This window comes from Silurus aristotelis, assembly GCF_946808225.1.
Source record: "Silurus aristotelis genome assembly, chromosome: 8".
NCBI classification, from domain to species: Eukaryota; Metazoa; Chordata; class Actinopteri; order Siluriformes; family Siluridae; genus Silurus; species Silurus aristotelis.
In genome coordinates, this window is record NC_139581.1 from 27,244,953 (window position 1) to 27,259,700 (window position 14,748).

Sequence of the window (14,748 nt, forward strand, 5' to 3'; positions counted from 1 at the left end):
GAATTTTAAGGCTCTTGTGTGCTTCCACCTTTTTAATTTATTATTTTTTTTTTTTGTGTAACACAATGGAAACCACATTTGCTAATCATGGAACTGAAAGTTATTTCGAAATTTCAGTTTTTGAGCAATGAATCATGAGGTAAGCAATAGTATAAAACCAAACCTATTCCTCCTTTCCTCAGATGCAGTCATGGTAAAAATGTTTGCTGTGGTGGTGGTGGTTTTCATTGCACTGAAATCTGCAACAACAATCAGATTAGATGGAAATGGATACACAGATATTCTGGTTGTCATTAACCCTGCTGTACCAGAGAATGAAGAACTTCTAAATCAAATCAAGGTATTTATTTATTTATATGTTGTTTTGTAGGTTTGTTCTATGTCTGTCTTTTGTCTGTCTTTTATCCACTGTCTTTGCAATCCTGTATTTGTCTGTTGTCTTGCACTAGCCTAGAAGTGTTTCAATATAGTCTTTATTTTTTTATTAGGACAATGAAATGAAATGAAATTGAATTAGCTGTAAAAAAGCGATGGAATATGATATAGCACTGGGAATGAAAAGGATAACAGTATAAACAGTCTGTTTGAGCCTTTAAAAATATATCTAAAATATACTCTTTTGATTAAAAACATTTTGCTCTTTAAAGATTAATTACTTACTTTTATTTACATGCATAGGTAATTTACATAAATACATCTTTTTTTTTTTTTACTCTCTCCAAAGAAAATGATTACCACTGGATCAGAATATCTGTTTGAAGCTTTAGACAACAAGGTGTTTTTCAAGGAAGTGAAAATACTGGTACCACCAAACTGGACATCAGGAAAGTATGAGAAAGCAACAACAGAATCATACAAAATGGTACAATATTCATTCAGGTTTGGTTTAATATGCAGTACACAGAAGTACTTGAAATTTAAGAAAAGATTTCTGCATATGACCTAAAACATTGTCATATTTTCACACAAGTCTGAAAAGCCCTTCAAATTAACTACTAGTCCTCGAGTTTCACAGTCTTTTGCAACTCACAAATATGTGATGGTGTAATAATTGCCACTGATAATATTTCTTTCTCCTTTTTTTGACTGGCTTCGCTTTGCCCATTTTCAAGGATATGTGCTTGTGCATCTGATTGTGTTTTTGGTAAGATTTATGCATAAATATAGAAAATTCTAGAGGGTTCCCAAACATTTCTGCACCACTGTACAGGTTGTGGAGTTAATTTACTGACTGTTCAATTAAATTTTCTTTTATAATTTTTTTTTTTATTATTATTATTATTACTTTTTTTTCTTTACATACATGCTATTTTCACACAATAGATAATTGTGAGAAAAATGTATAAATAATTGTAAAAAAAATAAAAAAAATAAACATTAATATATATATATATATATATATATATATATATATATATATATATATATATATATATATATATATATATATATATATATATATATATATATATATAAGGTATGGACTAATAATACATTTTATTTTTAGGGCAAAATAAGAATAGACGATTCATTTTCACAATATGGTAATGAGCCATATACTCATCAACCAGAAGGATGTGGACGTGAGGGTGAATACATTCATTTAACCCCCGATTTCTTGTTAAACAACCATATTTCTGAACCATATGGACCTAGAGGTAAGCCTAAACCTGTCTTAACACACACACACACACACACACACACACACACACACACACACACACACACACACACAGTCAGCCTGTCCCCAGACTGGCTATCTTTCTTCAATGTAAATAGACGCCGATCTCATGAGCTTGACACCAGATTGTCTCGTTCGGCTCCGTGCTTCGTCTGACTTTCCCCTTGTGGAAAGCATGGAGATTGCCCGTTGACACCTATTGCCTACTGAGAAGGAAAGATGCCTGCCCTTTCCCCTTTCAGGTCACTACCAACCTTCACTGTTCTCCATCCAGGAGCTTGATTCATCTGTTCCTTCCTGAGACATCCTTCCTTCCTTCCATCCTTCCTTGAGACATCTGTTCCTTCCTGCCAGTCATCCCTGACACACACACTTCTTTATAATCTTTATAATCTATCATACTAAATCAAATGTCTTATTTTTACCATCCTCTGTTGCAAAATCTGACAATCTTGTGCCAGTTGTCCAGCAAATCCCCTAAGAACATGTCCCAGTACAGCACTTGTTTAATGAAAAAAATGTAAATAAAACCTTCAATAATTTTTTTTTTTAAATAAACTGTTCTGTACATATTTGTGTTTTTAAATAATGGGTAATATTTTATTGTTTTTTTTTTAAAGGGGCTGAGAATAATTCAACAACAACGAGCTGCTACGATTTTCTTAAACCAAATAATAGATGAACAACAATTTGTGGGTCTGGTGACTTTTAGTACTGATGCTCAAATACTAAGCCCACTGACACAAATAGATGGACCGACCACAAGACAGAAACTAATTAATAGCTTGCCAACAGTTGCAAATGGGGGAACATATATTTGTAAAGGACTCAGAAAAGGCTTTGAGGTAAGACACAAATATCTAATACTATCTTATGCATTGCAGAGATTAAGTGAATTAAATTCCACTGTCACACTGGTCTGTCTATTGTGATTATTCACTATTTCTTTTTCCTTTTCAGCTTCTTCGAACCGATGATGGACAAACAACAGGAGATGAAATTATTTTTCTGATGGATGGGGAAGCATCTGATAATGTTCAGGACTGTTTGCAGGAATCTGTTCAAAGTGGTGCAATTATTCACACTTTAGCTTTTGGCCCGAGTGCAGACAATATACTGAGAACTATGGCAGAGCAAACCGGTAAGATTCTCTGAATGTGATATTGCATATCGATATTGATTTTGATATATTACCTGGTCTGTTTTTTTATCATTTCACAGTTTATAGTTTCAGCTCTAAATCTAGAGCAGAGTAAATACATACATGCATTGAATAACACTGCACTACTGTTGCTGCATTACATTCTATAACAATAGAATTGGATTCTTATTCATTTAGATGGCAAGTTTATCGTAGCCGAAGAATCTATACTTTCCAACCAGCTCGTGGATGCCTTTTCCTCATTGACAGTGTATGATGGAAACTCCTTCACACAGCCCATTCAGGTTAGTGACGCACATCCACCACAAGAAATTTTATCATCACAAGTCAGAGTATTCACATAATATTTATTACTTTTTTTTAACAGCTTGAAAGCACTGGAACCGATGTTATAGATTGGTTTAATGGAACAGGTCTGTAGGAAACCGCACCACCTTTACAATAATATATGAAAGACGTGCACCAACTGTGAATATAGTGTCACCAAGTGGTGTGGTTTACGATCAAAAACACATCACTGACAGTGCAAACACAATCACTTTCACTATTCCAGGAACTGCAGAGGTTATTTTAAAGTATTTTGTATCACAACACAATATTATTAATTAACAAAAGAAAAAATACTAATGCAAGACAATTTCATTCCCTGTTTTGTATTGAAGCCAGGAAACTGGAGGTACAGCTTCTTCAATAAAGAAACATCTGCACAACAAATGAGTTTAACAGTAATTAGTCGGGCAGCTCATGAAGATGTTTACCCAGTCACAGTTACAGCCAGAATGGATCAGCAGACCAGTGATGGAACCAAACCCATGGTTGTGTTGGCTGAGGTCAGTCAGAATTATAATCCTGTATTGTAGGCCAGTGTTTGGGCAAACCTGAGATCAGATACTGGGCACTCAGAAGAACTTCAACTTCTTGATAACGGAGCAGGTAACAATTTAAAAATTTTAACTTGCATACAATAAGAAATGCTGGGGAAATGATTCAATCAAACATTAAATGAAACATTAGTCTGTATATACCCGGATATATTGTGGATGGTAACTATTGTTTTCTATTTTCACTCAGTCAAATACAAAAAAAAACCCTTTAAATCTATCAAATCTAAAGTTATATAATGAATACAAAAATTGGAACAGTATGATTGCATTTTGAACGAGGTGCAGAATATGTGCTGTTGTTTGTGCAATATATGCAATATATTCGTTTGATGAGACTGAGATAGCGATGTTATAGGTAATTTGTTTACTTAGTGTTTACGTAATGCTTAATTAGTCTATTTGTGCAAAAGTATTTTGATTATCAGTTATCAAAACAATACACATTGTTCATATGTTTTAGATACACTATTGTATTTCAAGATGTTGAACCCCAGCATGTAAAGATGTGAAGGAAGACAAGCAAGAACCTTTACTCAAGCTCATTTTGTTTCGATGCAATCACTGGTGTATTATCCATAAATTATCCATTTATTATCCATTTGCAAATGGAGTGATAAAAGGCCATTATAAATAAGGCACCAGATAGAGTCTCTTTACTCAGGTCAAGAGTATATTGATTTTGATATTTGCTACTTACCCCAAAAATAAGTATTTAAATAGGACACTTCTTGTACTGTAAATATCAGGGGCTCAAGCCAATTCCACATGAGCGAGCTTGAGAACCATGTTTTTAAGCATTTCAGTAAAGTGTTTGACCATGTGCAAATAGTAAATAATAGTGTGAATTGACATTAACAATATATATATATTTTTTCCATTTGTGAGGCGTCCATGACATTAATGCGGTGCTCTGGTCGGTCAGGATCTCTTTCAGGACCCAGACTTGGTACAAAACCCCAGATTTAATCAGGCTGTGATAGATAGTGGTCTGGTTACATCCCAGGTCCTCCAAGGCCTTTTGTATACACTCCTGTATTCTCAGTTACACACATTATGCTACTGCTTGATCAGTGGAGGTCGTGGAACATCAGGGATCAGGATCAGTGTTCCTGCTTTTATAAGGGAATGCTGATAATAAAAAAGCTTGTTTCCACTCTGTGCCAGCAGACCTGCTCAGGTCCTGGAAGGTCAGACGATGCCAGAAGGATTCTTACAAACAGATCACAATACATATGCAATTATTTAAAAGTAAATACTTTATAAAATATATTGGACCAGATTAAGAATTGGATTGGAAATATAAAAGCAAACATTACTTGCATTAACAAAATATGATACATTTAATCAAGAAGGCAGACAAAAAATAAGTCAATGATGGTGAGTAGTCATGAAGATCCAAAAAAAAAAAAAAGGTTTAAAGAACAAAGAAAAACTGTGGTGGTTTATTTTCGCATCTCTTGGTTTAGCTGTATATTGAAAAATCAACGAAGTTATCTGCCAAATAATTTAAATAATTGGAAATAGCAATAACTGGCAATTGCATCCTTTTTCCAGGTGAAGTAAAATTAAACCCTCCTAAGCCCCCAATAGATGTGCAGCCAGTTGATGTGGGCAACTTCACAAGAACAGTCACTGGGGAAAGTTTTGTAGTGGACAGAGACACAATCATAAATTTCCCTCCAAACAAGATCACGGATCTAATTGCAGAAATCAAGGAAGACACCGTGCTTCTCAACTGGACAGCTCCTGGTGGGGACTTTGATGTGGGAAAAGGTGAGTCTTTTGCAAGTTTATACCATTCAAGATTAGAATTTTTAACAATATTTCATATTATAATGTCTTTTATATTTATGGCATTTGGAAATACACACTTTTTTTTATTTATTTATTCATAACTGAGCAGCTAAGGGGTTAAGGGCCAGTGTTGGGCAACATTAATTTTAAATGTAATGCATTACAATATTGAGTTATTCCCTAAAAAAGTAACTAATTACGTTACTTAGTTACTTTTTATGGAAAGTAATGCGTTATATTACTTTTGCGTTACTTTTGCGTCACTTGTATCTCTTTCATGCCTTACAGGTGTAACAGGTGTAATATAGATAATTGCCATTAAGAAATAGGTTATATTAGGGCAAAAGACATTTCTTAAACATTTAAAATTCTTAATAACTTCTTAGAGAACAATAAGATGATCGATTACATTTTGACCACAATGCTGAACACTTTCCAGTCACACTCTTCTTTGCAATCTGCCTTCGCCGTCAGGAATGTAACTATCATTCGTGTATATAAGGTTAAGGGTGTGGGCTGCACACTGGAGATGTGGAGGGAGAACATACCATTCGCTGTCATCACGTAAAACATCGTGCAATTCCGTAAATATGACCTCGTCCTCATCTATATCATTCTCTGCTTCATCATCAGCTTGAAACATTCTGAACGCTTTTACAAAGTTCGTGCTATTATCAGTGACCGTGGCATTTTATCTTCCCACGAAGAGCAAACGAGCTGGTAATTTGCTCTCTATCTCTATCTGTAATGCTGTGCTTTGCATGCAGATTTATTTATTTATTTTTTTTAAGTGGTATTTTTTACAGTTGACAAGAGCTTTTCACCAACACATAATCTACACTTAACCATTATTCCTTTCTCCTTTTCCTCGACTATTTAAAAATAATAAGAATACTTCCATCACAGTAATGTAAGTCTCTGGTTTGCCATCTCCGCTTCTGACCAGCTTCTGTTCCCGCGGCTCGCACGTATGAGTGCGCGATTCTACGTGACTACGTTCATTTTAATTCAGTATTTATTTTTTTATGCAAAATAATTTAACTGAAAAGTAACTCGCATTACTTTTTTCAAAAAGTAACTCAGATATTAATGTGTACATTTATGAAGTAACGCGCTACTTTACTCGTTACTCCAGAAAAGTAATATTATTACGTAACGCACATTACTTGTAACACGTTACCCCCAACACTGTTAAGGGCCTTGCTCAGGTACAGTAGTGGCAGCTTGTGATCTACAGTCCAATGTTCTAACCACTAAGTTAACCCTCCCCTGCACTATTCCAGATTTTTTCTCACCAGCTTCACCTTTTTGCTCTTTATATCAAGTAACAAATGTTGTCATGTTCCTGTGATAATAAAAATTTTTAATCCTCATGCATTGTAGGGGGAAAGAAATGCTCTGAAAGTGATAGCAATCTTTTATTTATGCGTTTATTATTAGGTATATTCTCTGTTGCACGTCTGCTAGTTGTTTCCCAATAAATTAGCTGACTAGAGAAGCAATAAAGTATTAAGCAATAAAGTATTAGAACTTCGTTAAATGGAAAAATATTTCTTCATATGACAAAAGGCTTTTACTATATATGTAGTGTCACTTGTAGGTGGACTCTATGCTACATTGCTTCAGGGTGTGTTTCCACCTCACCCAGTGTTCCCCAGTATAGTCTCTGAATTCACTTTGGCCTTGTTTAGGATAAATCGGTTACCGAATGCTATAAAACAGTTTACTGCTGTATTGATACAAATAATGTAATGTACTTGCTCCAATTTAATAAAGTTTTAAATAATCTGCTTAAGAAAGCAAAAAATAAATATACTATGCAAAACTTGCTACACTACTCAACACAGTTTCATAGCAACTGCTAAACATGTTGTAAATATATATAGGTATAATCTAAATACTGTGGGTGTAAACACTTAGCATATTAAGATATTTTTTATTCAAATTTCTATCTCAGAAATTTATAAATAAAGTTATCAGAGTACAGATTATAACCTCAGAAAATGTAGTCAGTATGTTCTAAATCTCTAAAAGTTTAAATGTTTTTCTGTTTCAAGTCAAATCCTATGAAATCAGATGGAGTAAAGATTTGAAGATGCTTCAAGATAATTTCACCAGCTGCAATCTGGACAACAGTTCATCACTTGTTCCTCAAGAGTCAGGCTTTGCTGAAGAATACTTTTTTCAGCCTAATATTACAATTAAAAATGGCACCACACTTTTCTTTGCTGTTCAGTCAATGGACAAAGAGTCAACCAAGTCTGAGGTATCCAACATTGCTCGAGCAACAAATTATGTTCCAGGTCGAGGACCCTCACCTATTTCAAATCAAGGCCTGAATCTAAATGCTATCATCATATCTGTCTGTGTTGTGGCCATAGTGGCATGTGTTATAGCTGTAGTCATCACATAGGCAGTAAAAGGTAAATAAATTACTGATGTTAATAAAACTTAATACGCTGCACTGCAATGTTCACATCTGTTTTTAAGTATGTTATTTTTTGGAACTTTAAAGAGTAATAACCTAAGATTACTTCTATTGATTTATGAATATTTAAATATCATGATTAACACTAGTTAAAAGCATAGAAATTCACAAAAATTTCAATTTGACTCGTGGTCACATATCAGATCATACTGAACTCAAACAAATGAAAATGTACAATTATTTAATAAAAGTTTCTGTTGTAAAACTATCGTCATCTTTCTCTTTTTTAATTCTAAAAATAAAGCGCTTATAAAATATAGCTCTTTATTTTTTGAAAATGATTTATTTGTTCTTCAAAAAAAGAAAAAAGACAAGAAAAATGGCTAAATGTTTACAACACACACTACTAGTGTACACACTACAGTTTGATAGATAGATGTTGTTTTGCATGCCTTGAATAATTTCCTGACAGACAAAAGCAGGTTTTCATTTAGTTTTGTTCGGTTTATTTTTAGTTTGGCTTTAAAGTTTAGCTTTCGTTCATAAACAGGTGCCAAATAACATGACTACAGAGACATTGGATTAATTAAGGAATTAATTATAAATAAATTATAGGAATAAAATAAGTGAAGGCGTACAAAGAATGTTGATGGCAAAGTATAGAGAAGGTCAGAAGGAGTTGCATTGTGTGTGTGTGTGTGTGTGTGTGTGTGTGTGTGTGTGTGTGTGTGTGTGTGTGTGTGTGTGTGGATTTAGAGAAAGCGTACGACTGCTGAGAGAGTAGTTGATGTATTGTATGAGGAAGTCCGGTGTCGGAGAGAAGTATGTGAGAGTGGTGCAGGACATGTATGAGGACAGTGTGACAGCAGTGAAGTGTGCAGTAGGAACGACAAACTGGTTCAAGGAAGAGGTTGGACTGCATCAAGGATCGGCTCTGAACCCTTTCCTGTTTGCAGTGGTGATAGACAGGTTGATAGGCAAAGTCGGACAGGAGTCTCCGTGGACTATGATGTTTGCGGATGATATTGTGATTTGTGGTGAGAGTAGGGAGCAGGCTGAGAAAAGCCTGGAGAGGTGGAGGTACACGCTGGAGAGAAGGGGAATGAAAGTCAGTAGGAGCAGAACAGAGTACATGTGTGTGATTGAGAGAGCGGGCAGTGGAGTGGTGCAGTTGCAGGGAGAAGAGGTGGAAAAGGTAAAGAAGTTCAGGTATTTGGGGTCAACAGTGCAAAGTAATGGAGAGTGTGTTAGAGAAGTGAAGAAAAGAGTGCAGCAGTGGCGGGCCGTGCATTTGTTAACTGGGCCTTCAGTGGGGATTTACCCGACTTAATGCACCTGTTAATACCTCCACTATCACGTTGCAATTATAAAAACCATCAATACTACACAAAAACGCAATACAACAACTATGGAGAAGCATTTCACATTGTGGCAGCGGGGGCGTGGCCGAGCGTCGGTTTGTGAATGGAGGGCGGGGCTGGGAGCAGGTAGGCAGGGGATTGCCTCACCTGAAGCTAATGTGACCTAATAAGTGTTCTCTATTTTCCAGTGATCGGGGGTGCATTTAGGGAGGAGAGTGTGTGTGTGAGACGGGTGGTGTGTGTACGTGCGTGAGCCAGAAGACGTACTGCCTGAGACACCAAAACAAACAGACACGAAAATCTGAAATAAAAGTGGCTGTGAAGCCTTTACACCTGACCTGTTGTGGCGTTCCTTCTTCCCGCATTAATACGCTCTCCCACAGTGGTGCCGAAACCCGGGATTGGGAAAGGACGCAGGTCAGGAAATGACGGAGCCTTCACCGTTGGCGGAGCTCGTTAAGGCGATCGCCAAGCTCCAGCAGACCCAGCACCAGGCCCTCCTTCCGGTGCGTGCCGAGCAGGAACAGCGGTTCGAGGAAGTAATCCAAGCACAGGCTAAGGACCGGGCGGCATTCCGGAGCGTTCTGAGCTCGAAGAAGGCTCTGGTGAATCCCCCGACACCCCCCCCCCCCGTCCGCCGCCTATCATCCCGCTGATGAAGATGGGCACACAGGATGATGTGGAGGCTTTCCTGGAGCTGTTTGAGTGTGTAGCAGTCGCCAGGGAATGGACCGGGATGGAAAGAGCTCTCCGCTTCCTGCCGCTGCTTTCCGGGGAAGCCCAGCTCGCTGCTCAGCAGCTGCCGGCCGATCATATGCTGGAATACAACGATCTGAAGCGGGCGATCCTCCAGCGAGTGGGGCGGACACCGTAGCAGCACCGACAGCGGTTTTGCGCGTTGACGCTGCGCGAGGTCGGCCTACCGTTCGCCTTCGCCCACCAGCTTCGCAATGCGTGCCGGAGATGGCTGCGGGACGAGGACCGGAGCATGGACGAGGTTCTGGATCGTGTGGTGTTGGAGAAGTTCATCGCCCGTCTTCCGCCGCGGACGGCGGAATGGGTTCAGTGCCAGCGACCGGAGGCCGTGGGGAAGGCGGTACATTTGGCAGAGGACCACCTGATGGCGTACGCGGGGGCGGGCGGGTCCCCTGGGTCTCCGTCCGAATCTCCTTCTTCCTTGTCCCCTGGCTTTTCTCCCTCTCCTCCCATTCCCTTACCCCGGAAACGGGGGCCGATTTCCCCGAAGCCGGTGGCTCGGCCGCGAGCTCCTCCCTCTTCCTTTTCCTCTTCCTCTCCTTCTGCTCTCGCTTACAGATCTTTGCCTTTGCCTCAACAGGTGGGGGAGACAGTCCGCGCAGGTGCGGAGCGGAAGCCTGGGCCGGTCTGTTGGCACTGCGGGGAGCCGGGGCATTTCCTGGATCAGTGTCCCGTCATGGAGTTGGGGGTGATGGTCCGGATTCCCGAGGCGCCATAGGCACAAACATGATTCGGAAGTTCGTACATGGGGACACGCGGAATTGGGATAAATGGCTCGAGCCCTTGTTGTTTGCAGTACGAGAGGTCCCGCAAGCCTCCACGGGGTTCTCCCCGTTAGAATTATTGTATGGCCGTAAGCTGTGCGGAGTGCTGGACGTTCTCCGGGAAAATTGGGAGGAGGGACCTTCGAGCGCAAAAAATGAAATTCTGTACGTTCTGGATCTGAGAGCAAAACTCCACACACTGGGACAGCTAACAATGGAGAATTTGCTACAGGCACAGGAACGGCAATCCCGGCTGTATGACAAGGGCGCACTGCTTAGGCAGTTTTCACCGGGAGATAAAGTCCTTGTTCTACTGCCCACGTCAAGCTTGAAATTACTCGCCAGGTGGCAAGGGCCGTTTGAGGTTACACGGGGGGTGGGAGATGTCGACTATGAGGTGCGGCGCACGGACAGGGGTGGGGCGCTCCAAGTATATTACCTAAATCTCCTAAAAATATGGAGCGAGGTGGTGCCGGTGTCTCTAGCGACGGTGATTCCAGAGAGGGAGGAGCTGGGACTGGAGGTACGACTAAAAACCGCGTCAAAATCCGCCTCGGTTCCCTGTGGAGACCACCTCTCGCCATCGCAGAGAGCACAGTTCGGTAAATTACAGCAGGAGTTTGCGGATGTGTTCTCTCCCCTGCCTGGGCGAACAAACCTTATGGAACACCATATCGAGACATCTCCCGGTATTGTGGTGCACAGTCGCCCGTACCGGCTGCCCGAACACAAAAAGAATGTGGTTCGGGAGGAACTTCAGGCGATGCTTGACATAGGGGTGGTCGAGGAGTCCCACAGTGACTGGAGCAGCCCGGTGGTCTTGGTTCGGTCCGGTTTTGTGTGGATTACAGAAAGGTCAACGCGGTGTCTAAATTCGACGCGTATCCAATGCCTTGCATCGACGAGCTGCTTGATCGGTTAGGCGCGGCTCGCTTTTATTCGACACTGGACTTAACCAAGGGATATTGGCAGATCCCCATGACAACAATGTCCCGGGAAAAAACGGCTTTTTCCACTCCGTTCGGTTTACACCAATTCGTTACACTCTGCGGTGGTCCGCTTTTACATGCTTCTGACTTCTCTCTTTCTTTTGTTTTACAGACTGATGCGTCGGACAGAGGGTTGGGGGCCGTGTTGTCCCAGGTGGTGGAGGGGGAGGAACGGCCGGTGCTGTTCATCAGCCGTAAGCTGTCAGTGCGGGAAAGCCCGTACAGCACCATCGAAAGGGAGTGCCTGGCTATTAAGTGGGCGGTCCTCACCCTCGGGTACTATCTATTGGGACGGGCCTTCACCCTCTGTTCGGACCACGCCGCGCTCCAGTGGCTCCATCGCATGAAGGATACCAACGCGCGGCTCACTTAGTGGTATCTAGCGCTTTAACCATTCAAGTTCGAGGTGGTCCACAGGCCGGGGGCGCGGATGGTCATGGCTGACTTCCTCTCGCGCCAGGGGGGGGATTCGGTTGCGGGCCAGACGGCTCCCAGGCCTGAGTCGGGCGGTGGGTGTATGTGGCAGCGGGGGTGTGGCCGGGCATCGGTTTGTGAATGGAGGGCGGGGCCGGGAGCAGGTAGGCAGGGGATTGCCTCAACTGAAGCTAATGTGACCTAATAAGTGTTCTCTATTTTCCAGTGATCGGGGGGTGCATTTAAGGAGGAGAGAGTGTGTGTGAGACGGGTGGTGTGTGTACGCGCGTGAGCCAGAAGACGTACTGCCTGAGACACCAAAACAAACAGACACGAAAATCTGAAATAAAAGTGGCTGTGAAGCCTTTACACCTGACCTGTTTTGGTGTTCCTTCTTCCCGCATTTATATGCTCTCCCACACACATATTAAGGGTAAATGCAATTTTTACTAAAACAAGCTCCACACAGAGATGCAGCCTCATAATTTGCACCGCTCCTCAGAGGCTGTAATCCAGTGGTACCGCTCGTATTCACTGTTCTGGAAGTGGTGAACAAACCCTTTCCCATCCTTTTCCACCCCCTGTCCTCTACATCTATTGACACCAGGTACCTAAAGTCATCCACCTTCATCACCTCTTGCAGGTAATCACTAGATTGAAATCCTAGCCTTGTAAAAAACTAAAATTATTTGTCTATAATGATCAGTACAACCTACGGACAAAAATCGTCTTTTTAATCCAAAGAAAACCATCCATAATGTGAAGTGGGAATATTTACAATTTTGTAGAAATATTCACGCAAACCGCCAATTTTAGGTACAAAAAAAGGCTTCGCTTACAGCTAAATTAAACATACTGAAGTGATCATAAAATAAACAACTGAAAAATAATGTCTAGGTCGAGGCACACTGTCTTTAATAACACCAGTTACAACTTGAGGAAAGCACTGGTATTCGAGCAAAATATTGTAAGAAACTTGTCAAAAGCTTGTGAGAAACTATTAAATAAAAACAAGTCTACACGTTTACTTTGATCAAATTTCTGTACATGAAAGTAAAATCTTTTGAAATGATTGTTTGCAGATTTCTTTCTTTAACAAAGTTTCTAATTAAAAATAACTTCAAATTGTCAAATTCAACTTAAATTAAATTGTGCTAATGTTTTTTTTTAAATAAGGCATATATTTATTTGTTTGTTTGCTTGTTTTAAAGGTTAATTATGGTTAATTATACAGTTTTAAAATACAAATACTGCAATACAAATAAAAGGACAGTGGAGGAAGCACAGTATCTAAAATCTTATTAAGTTTGAGGAAGTTATGCAGACGTTTACTTTGATAAGATGATTTCTTGAAAACTTTGCTATATTTCACAATTATTACAATGAAAAACATTAAACAAAGAAGCAGAAGCGTTCAGAGTGATTTCCACATTCTTTAATTCCTGCGAGGGAACTCGGGGAAACATTTTATTTAAATTAAAAGAAACGCTACTGACTGACTTCCTTGTGGTCAAGGTGATGCATCTTACAATATAAATATCACACTCTCAAATCATTTTTCACTGTTCTGCAATAACGGTAAAGATGTTTGTTGTTGTGTTGATGTTTGTCAGTTTACTGAGATCTTTAACGTCTATCAGGCTGGATGAAAATGGGTACGACGATATTCTTATAGTCATCAACCCAGCTGTGCCAGAGAATGAAGACATTATAAATCAAACCAAGGTATGTATATATATATATATATATATATATATATAGGCTAACGGCTCGAAGGGGGGCTCAGACAGAGCCGCCAGCACAACAGCCAGATCCCAGACAGGCACTCTGGGTCGTGTCCCGGGCCTTAGCCTCCGGGTGCCGCGGAGGAAACGTGTCACCAGTGGGTGCCTGCCCAGCGACTGCCCCGCGGGCGGGGTGCCATAAGCCGCGATGGCGGACACGTAAACCTTGAGGGTCGAAGGAGACAACCCTGCGGCAAACTGTTCCTGCAAAAACTCCAGAACTGAACCGACCGGGCAGTTAACCGAGTCCAAACCACGGTGCACACACCATGACCCGAACAGTCGCCACCGTGCAGCATACGACCTCCTCGTAGAGGGAGCCCTGGAGTGGAGAAGGGTGCCAACTACCTTGGTAGAGAGACCAGCCGCTACAAACTGTGCCCCCTCAGGGGCCACAGCCATAGCCTCCACAACTCCAGGCGGGGGTAAACCAGGGTTCCGCCCGCCTGTGAGAGGAGATCCCTCCTGGGAGGAATTTCCCACGGAGGGCCCTCGAGCAGGGACACCAGATCTGCAAACCATGGCTTGCCCAGCCAACAAGGCGCTACCAGGAGGAGACAGACTCCTTCCCGGCGAACCCTCTCCAGAACTCCAGGGAGCAGAGCGATCGGGGGAAAAGCGTACAGGCGTAGCCTCGGCCACGACTACCATGGCATCCAGCCCTAATGGGGCTGGGTGAGAGAGAGAGAACCAGAGGGGACAGTGCGAGGTGACCCTGGGCTCTGTAGAAC

The 14,748-nt window shown here is 41.2% G+C and overlaps 1 protein-coding gene and 2 long non-coding RNA genes across 4 annotated transcripts in view; 2 read left to right on the forward strand and 1 right to left on the reverse strand.

Annotated features, from left to right (window-relative positions):
* LOC310730087 (calcium-activated chloride channel regulator 3A-1-like) overlaps positions 1-7,997 on the forward strand; it is a 37,714-nt gene extending 29,717 nt beyond the window's left edge. The window contains exons 13-14 of one of the 2 annotated variants that reach the window (XM_083548857.1): positions 5,282-5,500; positions 7,579-7,997. In XM_083548857.1, coding sequence (XP_083404983.1) covers positions 5,282-5,500; positions 7,579-7,934 — 575 coding nt within the window. In that variant the 3' untranslated portion in view covers positions 7,935-7,997. Of the gene's footprint in view, positions 1-3,914; positions 3,955-5,281; positions 5,501-7,578 lie in introns of those variants that run through there. The other variant, XM_083548858.1, reaches the window with a different exon arrangement.
* The window catches only part of LOC310730159, a 52,887-nt gene that overhangs the window by 25,908 nt on the left and 12,231 nt on the right, over positions 1-14,748 (reverse strand). The gene's annotated exons all lie outside the window — the stretch shown is intronic.
* LOC310730154 lies at positions 187-1,681 on the forward strand. Its single transcript, XR_014534734.1, has 3 exons — positions 187-340; positions 725-862; positions 1,508-1,681. It is a non-coding gene; the product is annotated as an uncharacterized lncRNA (long non-coding RNA).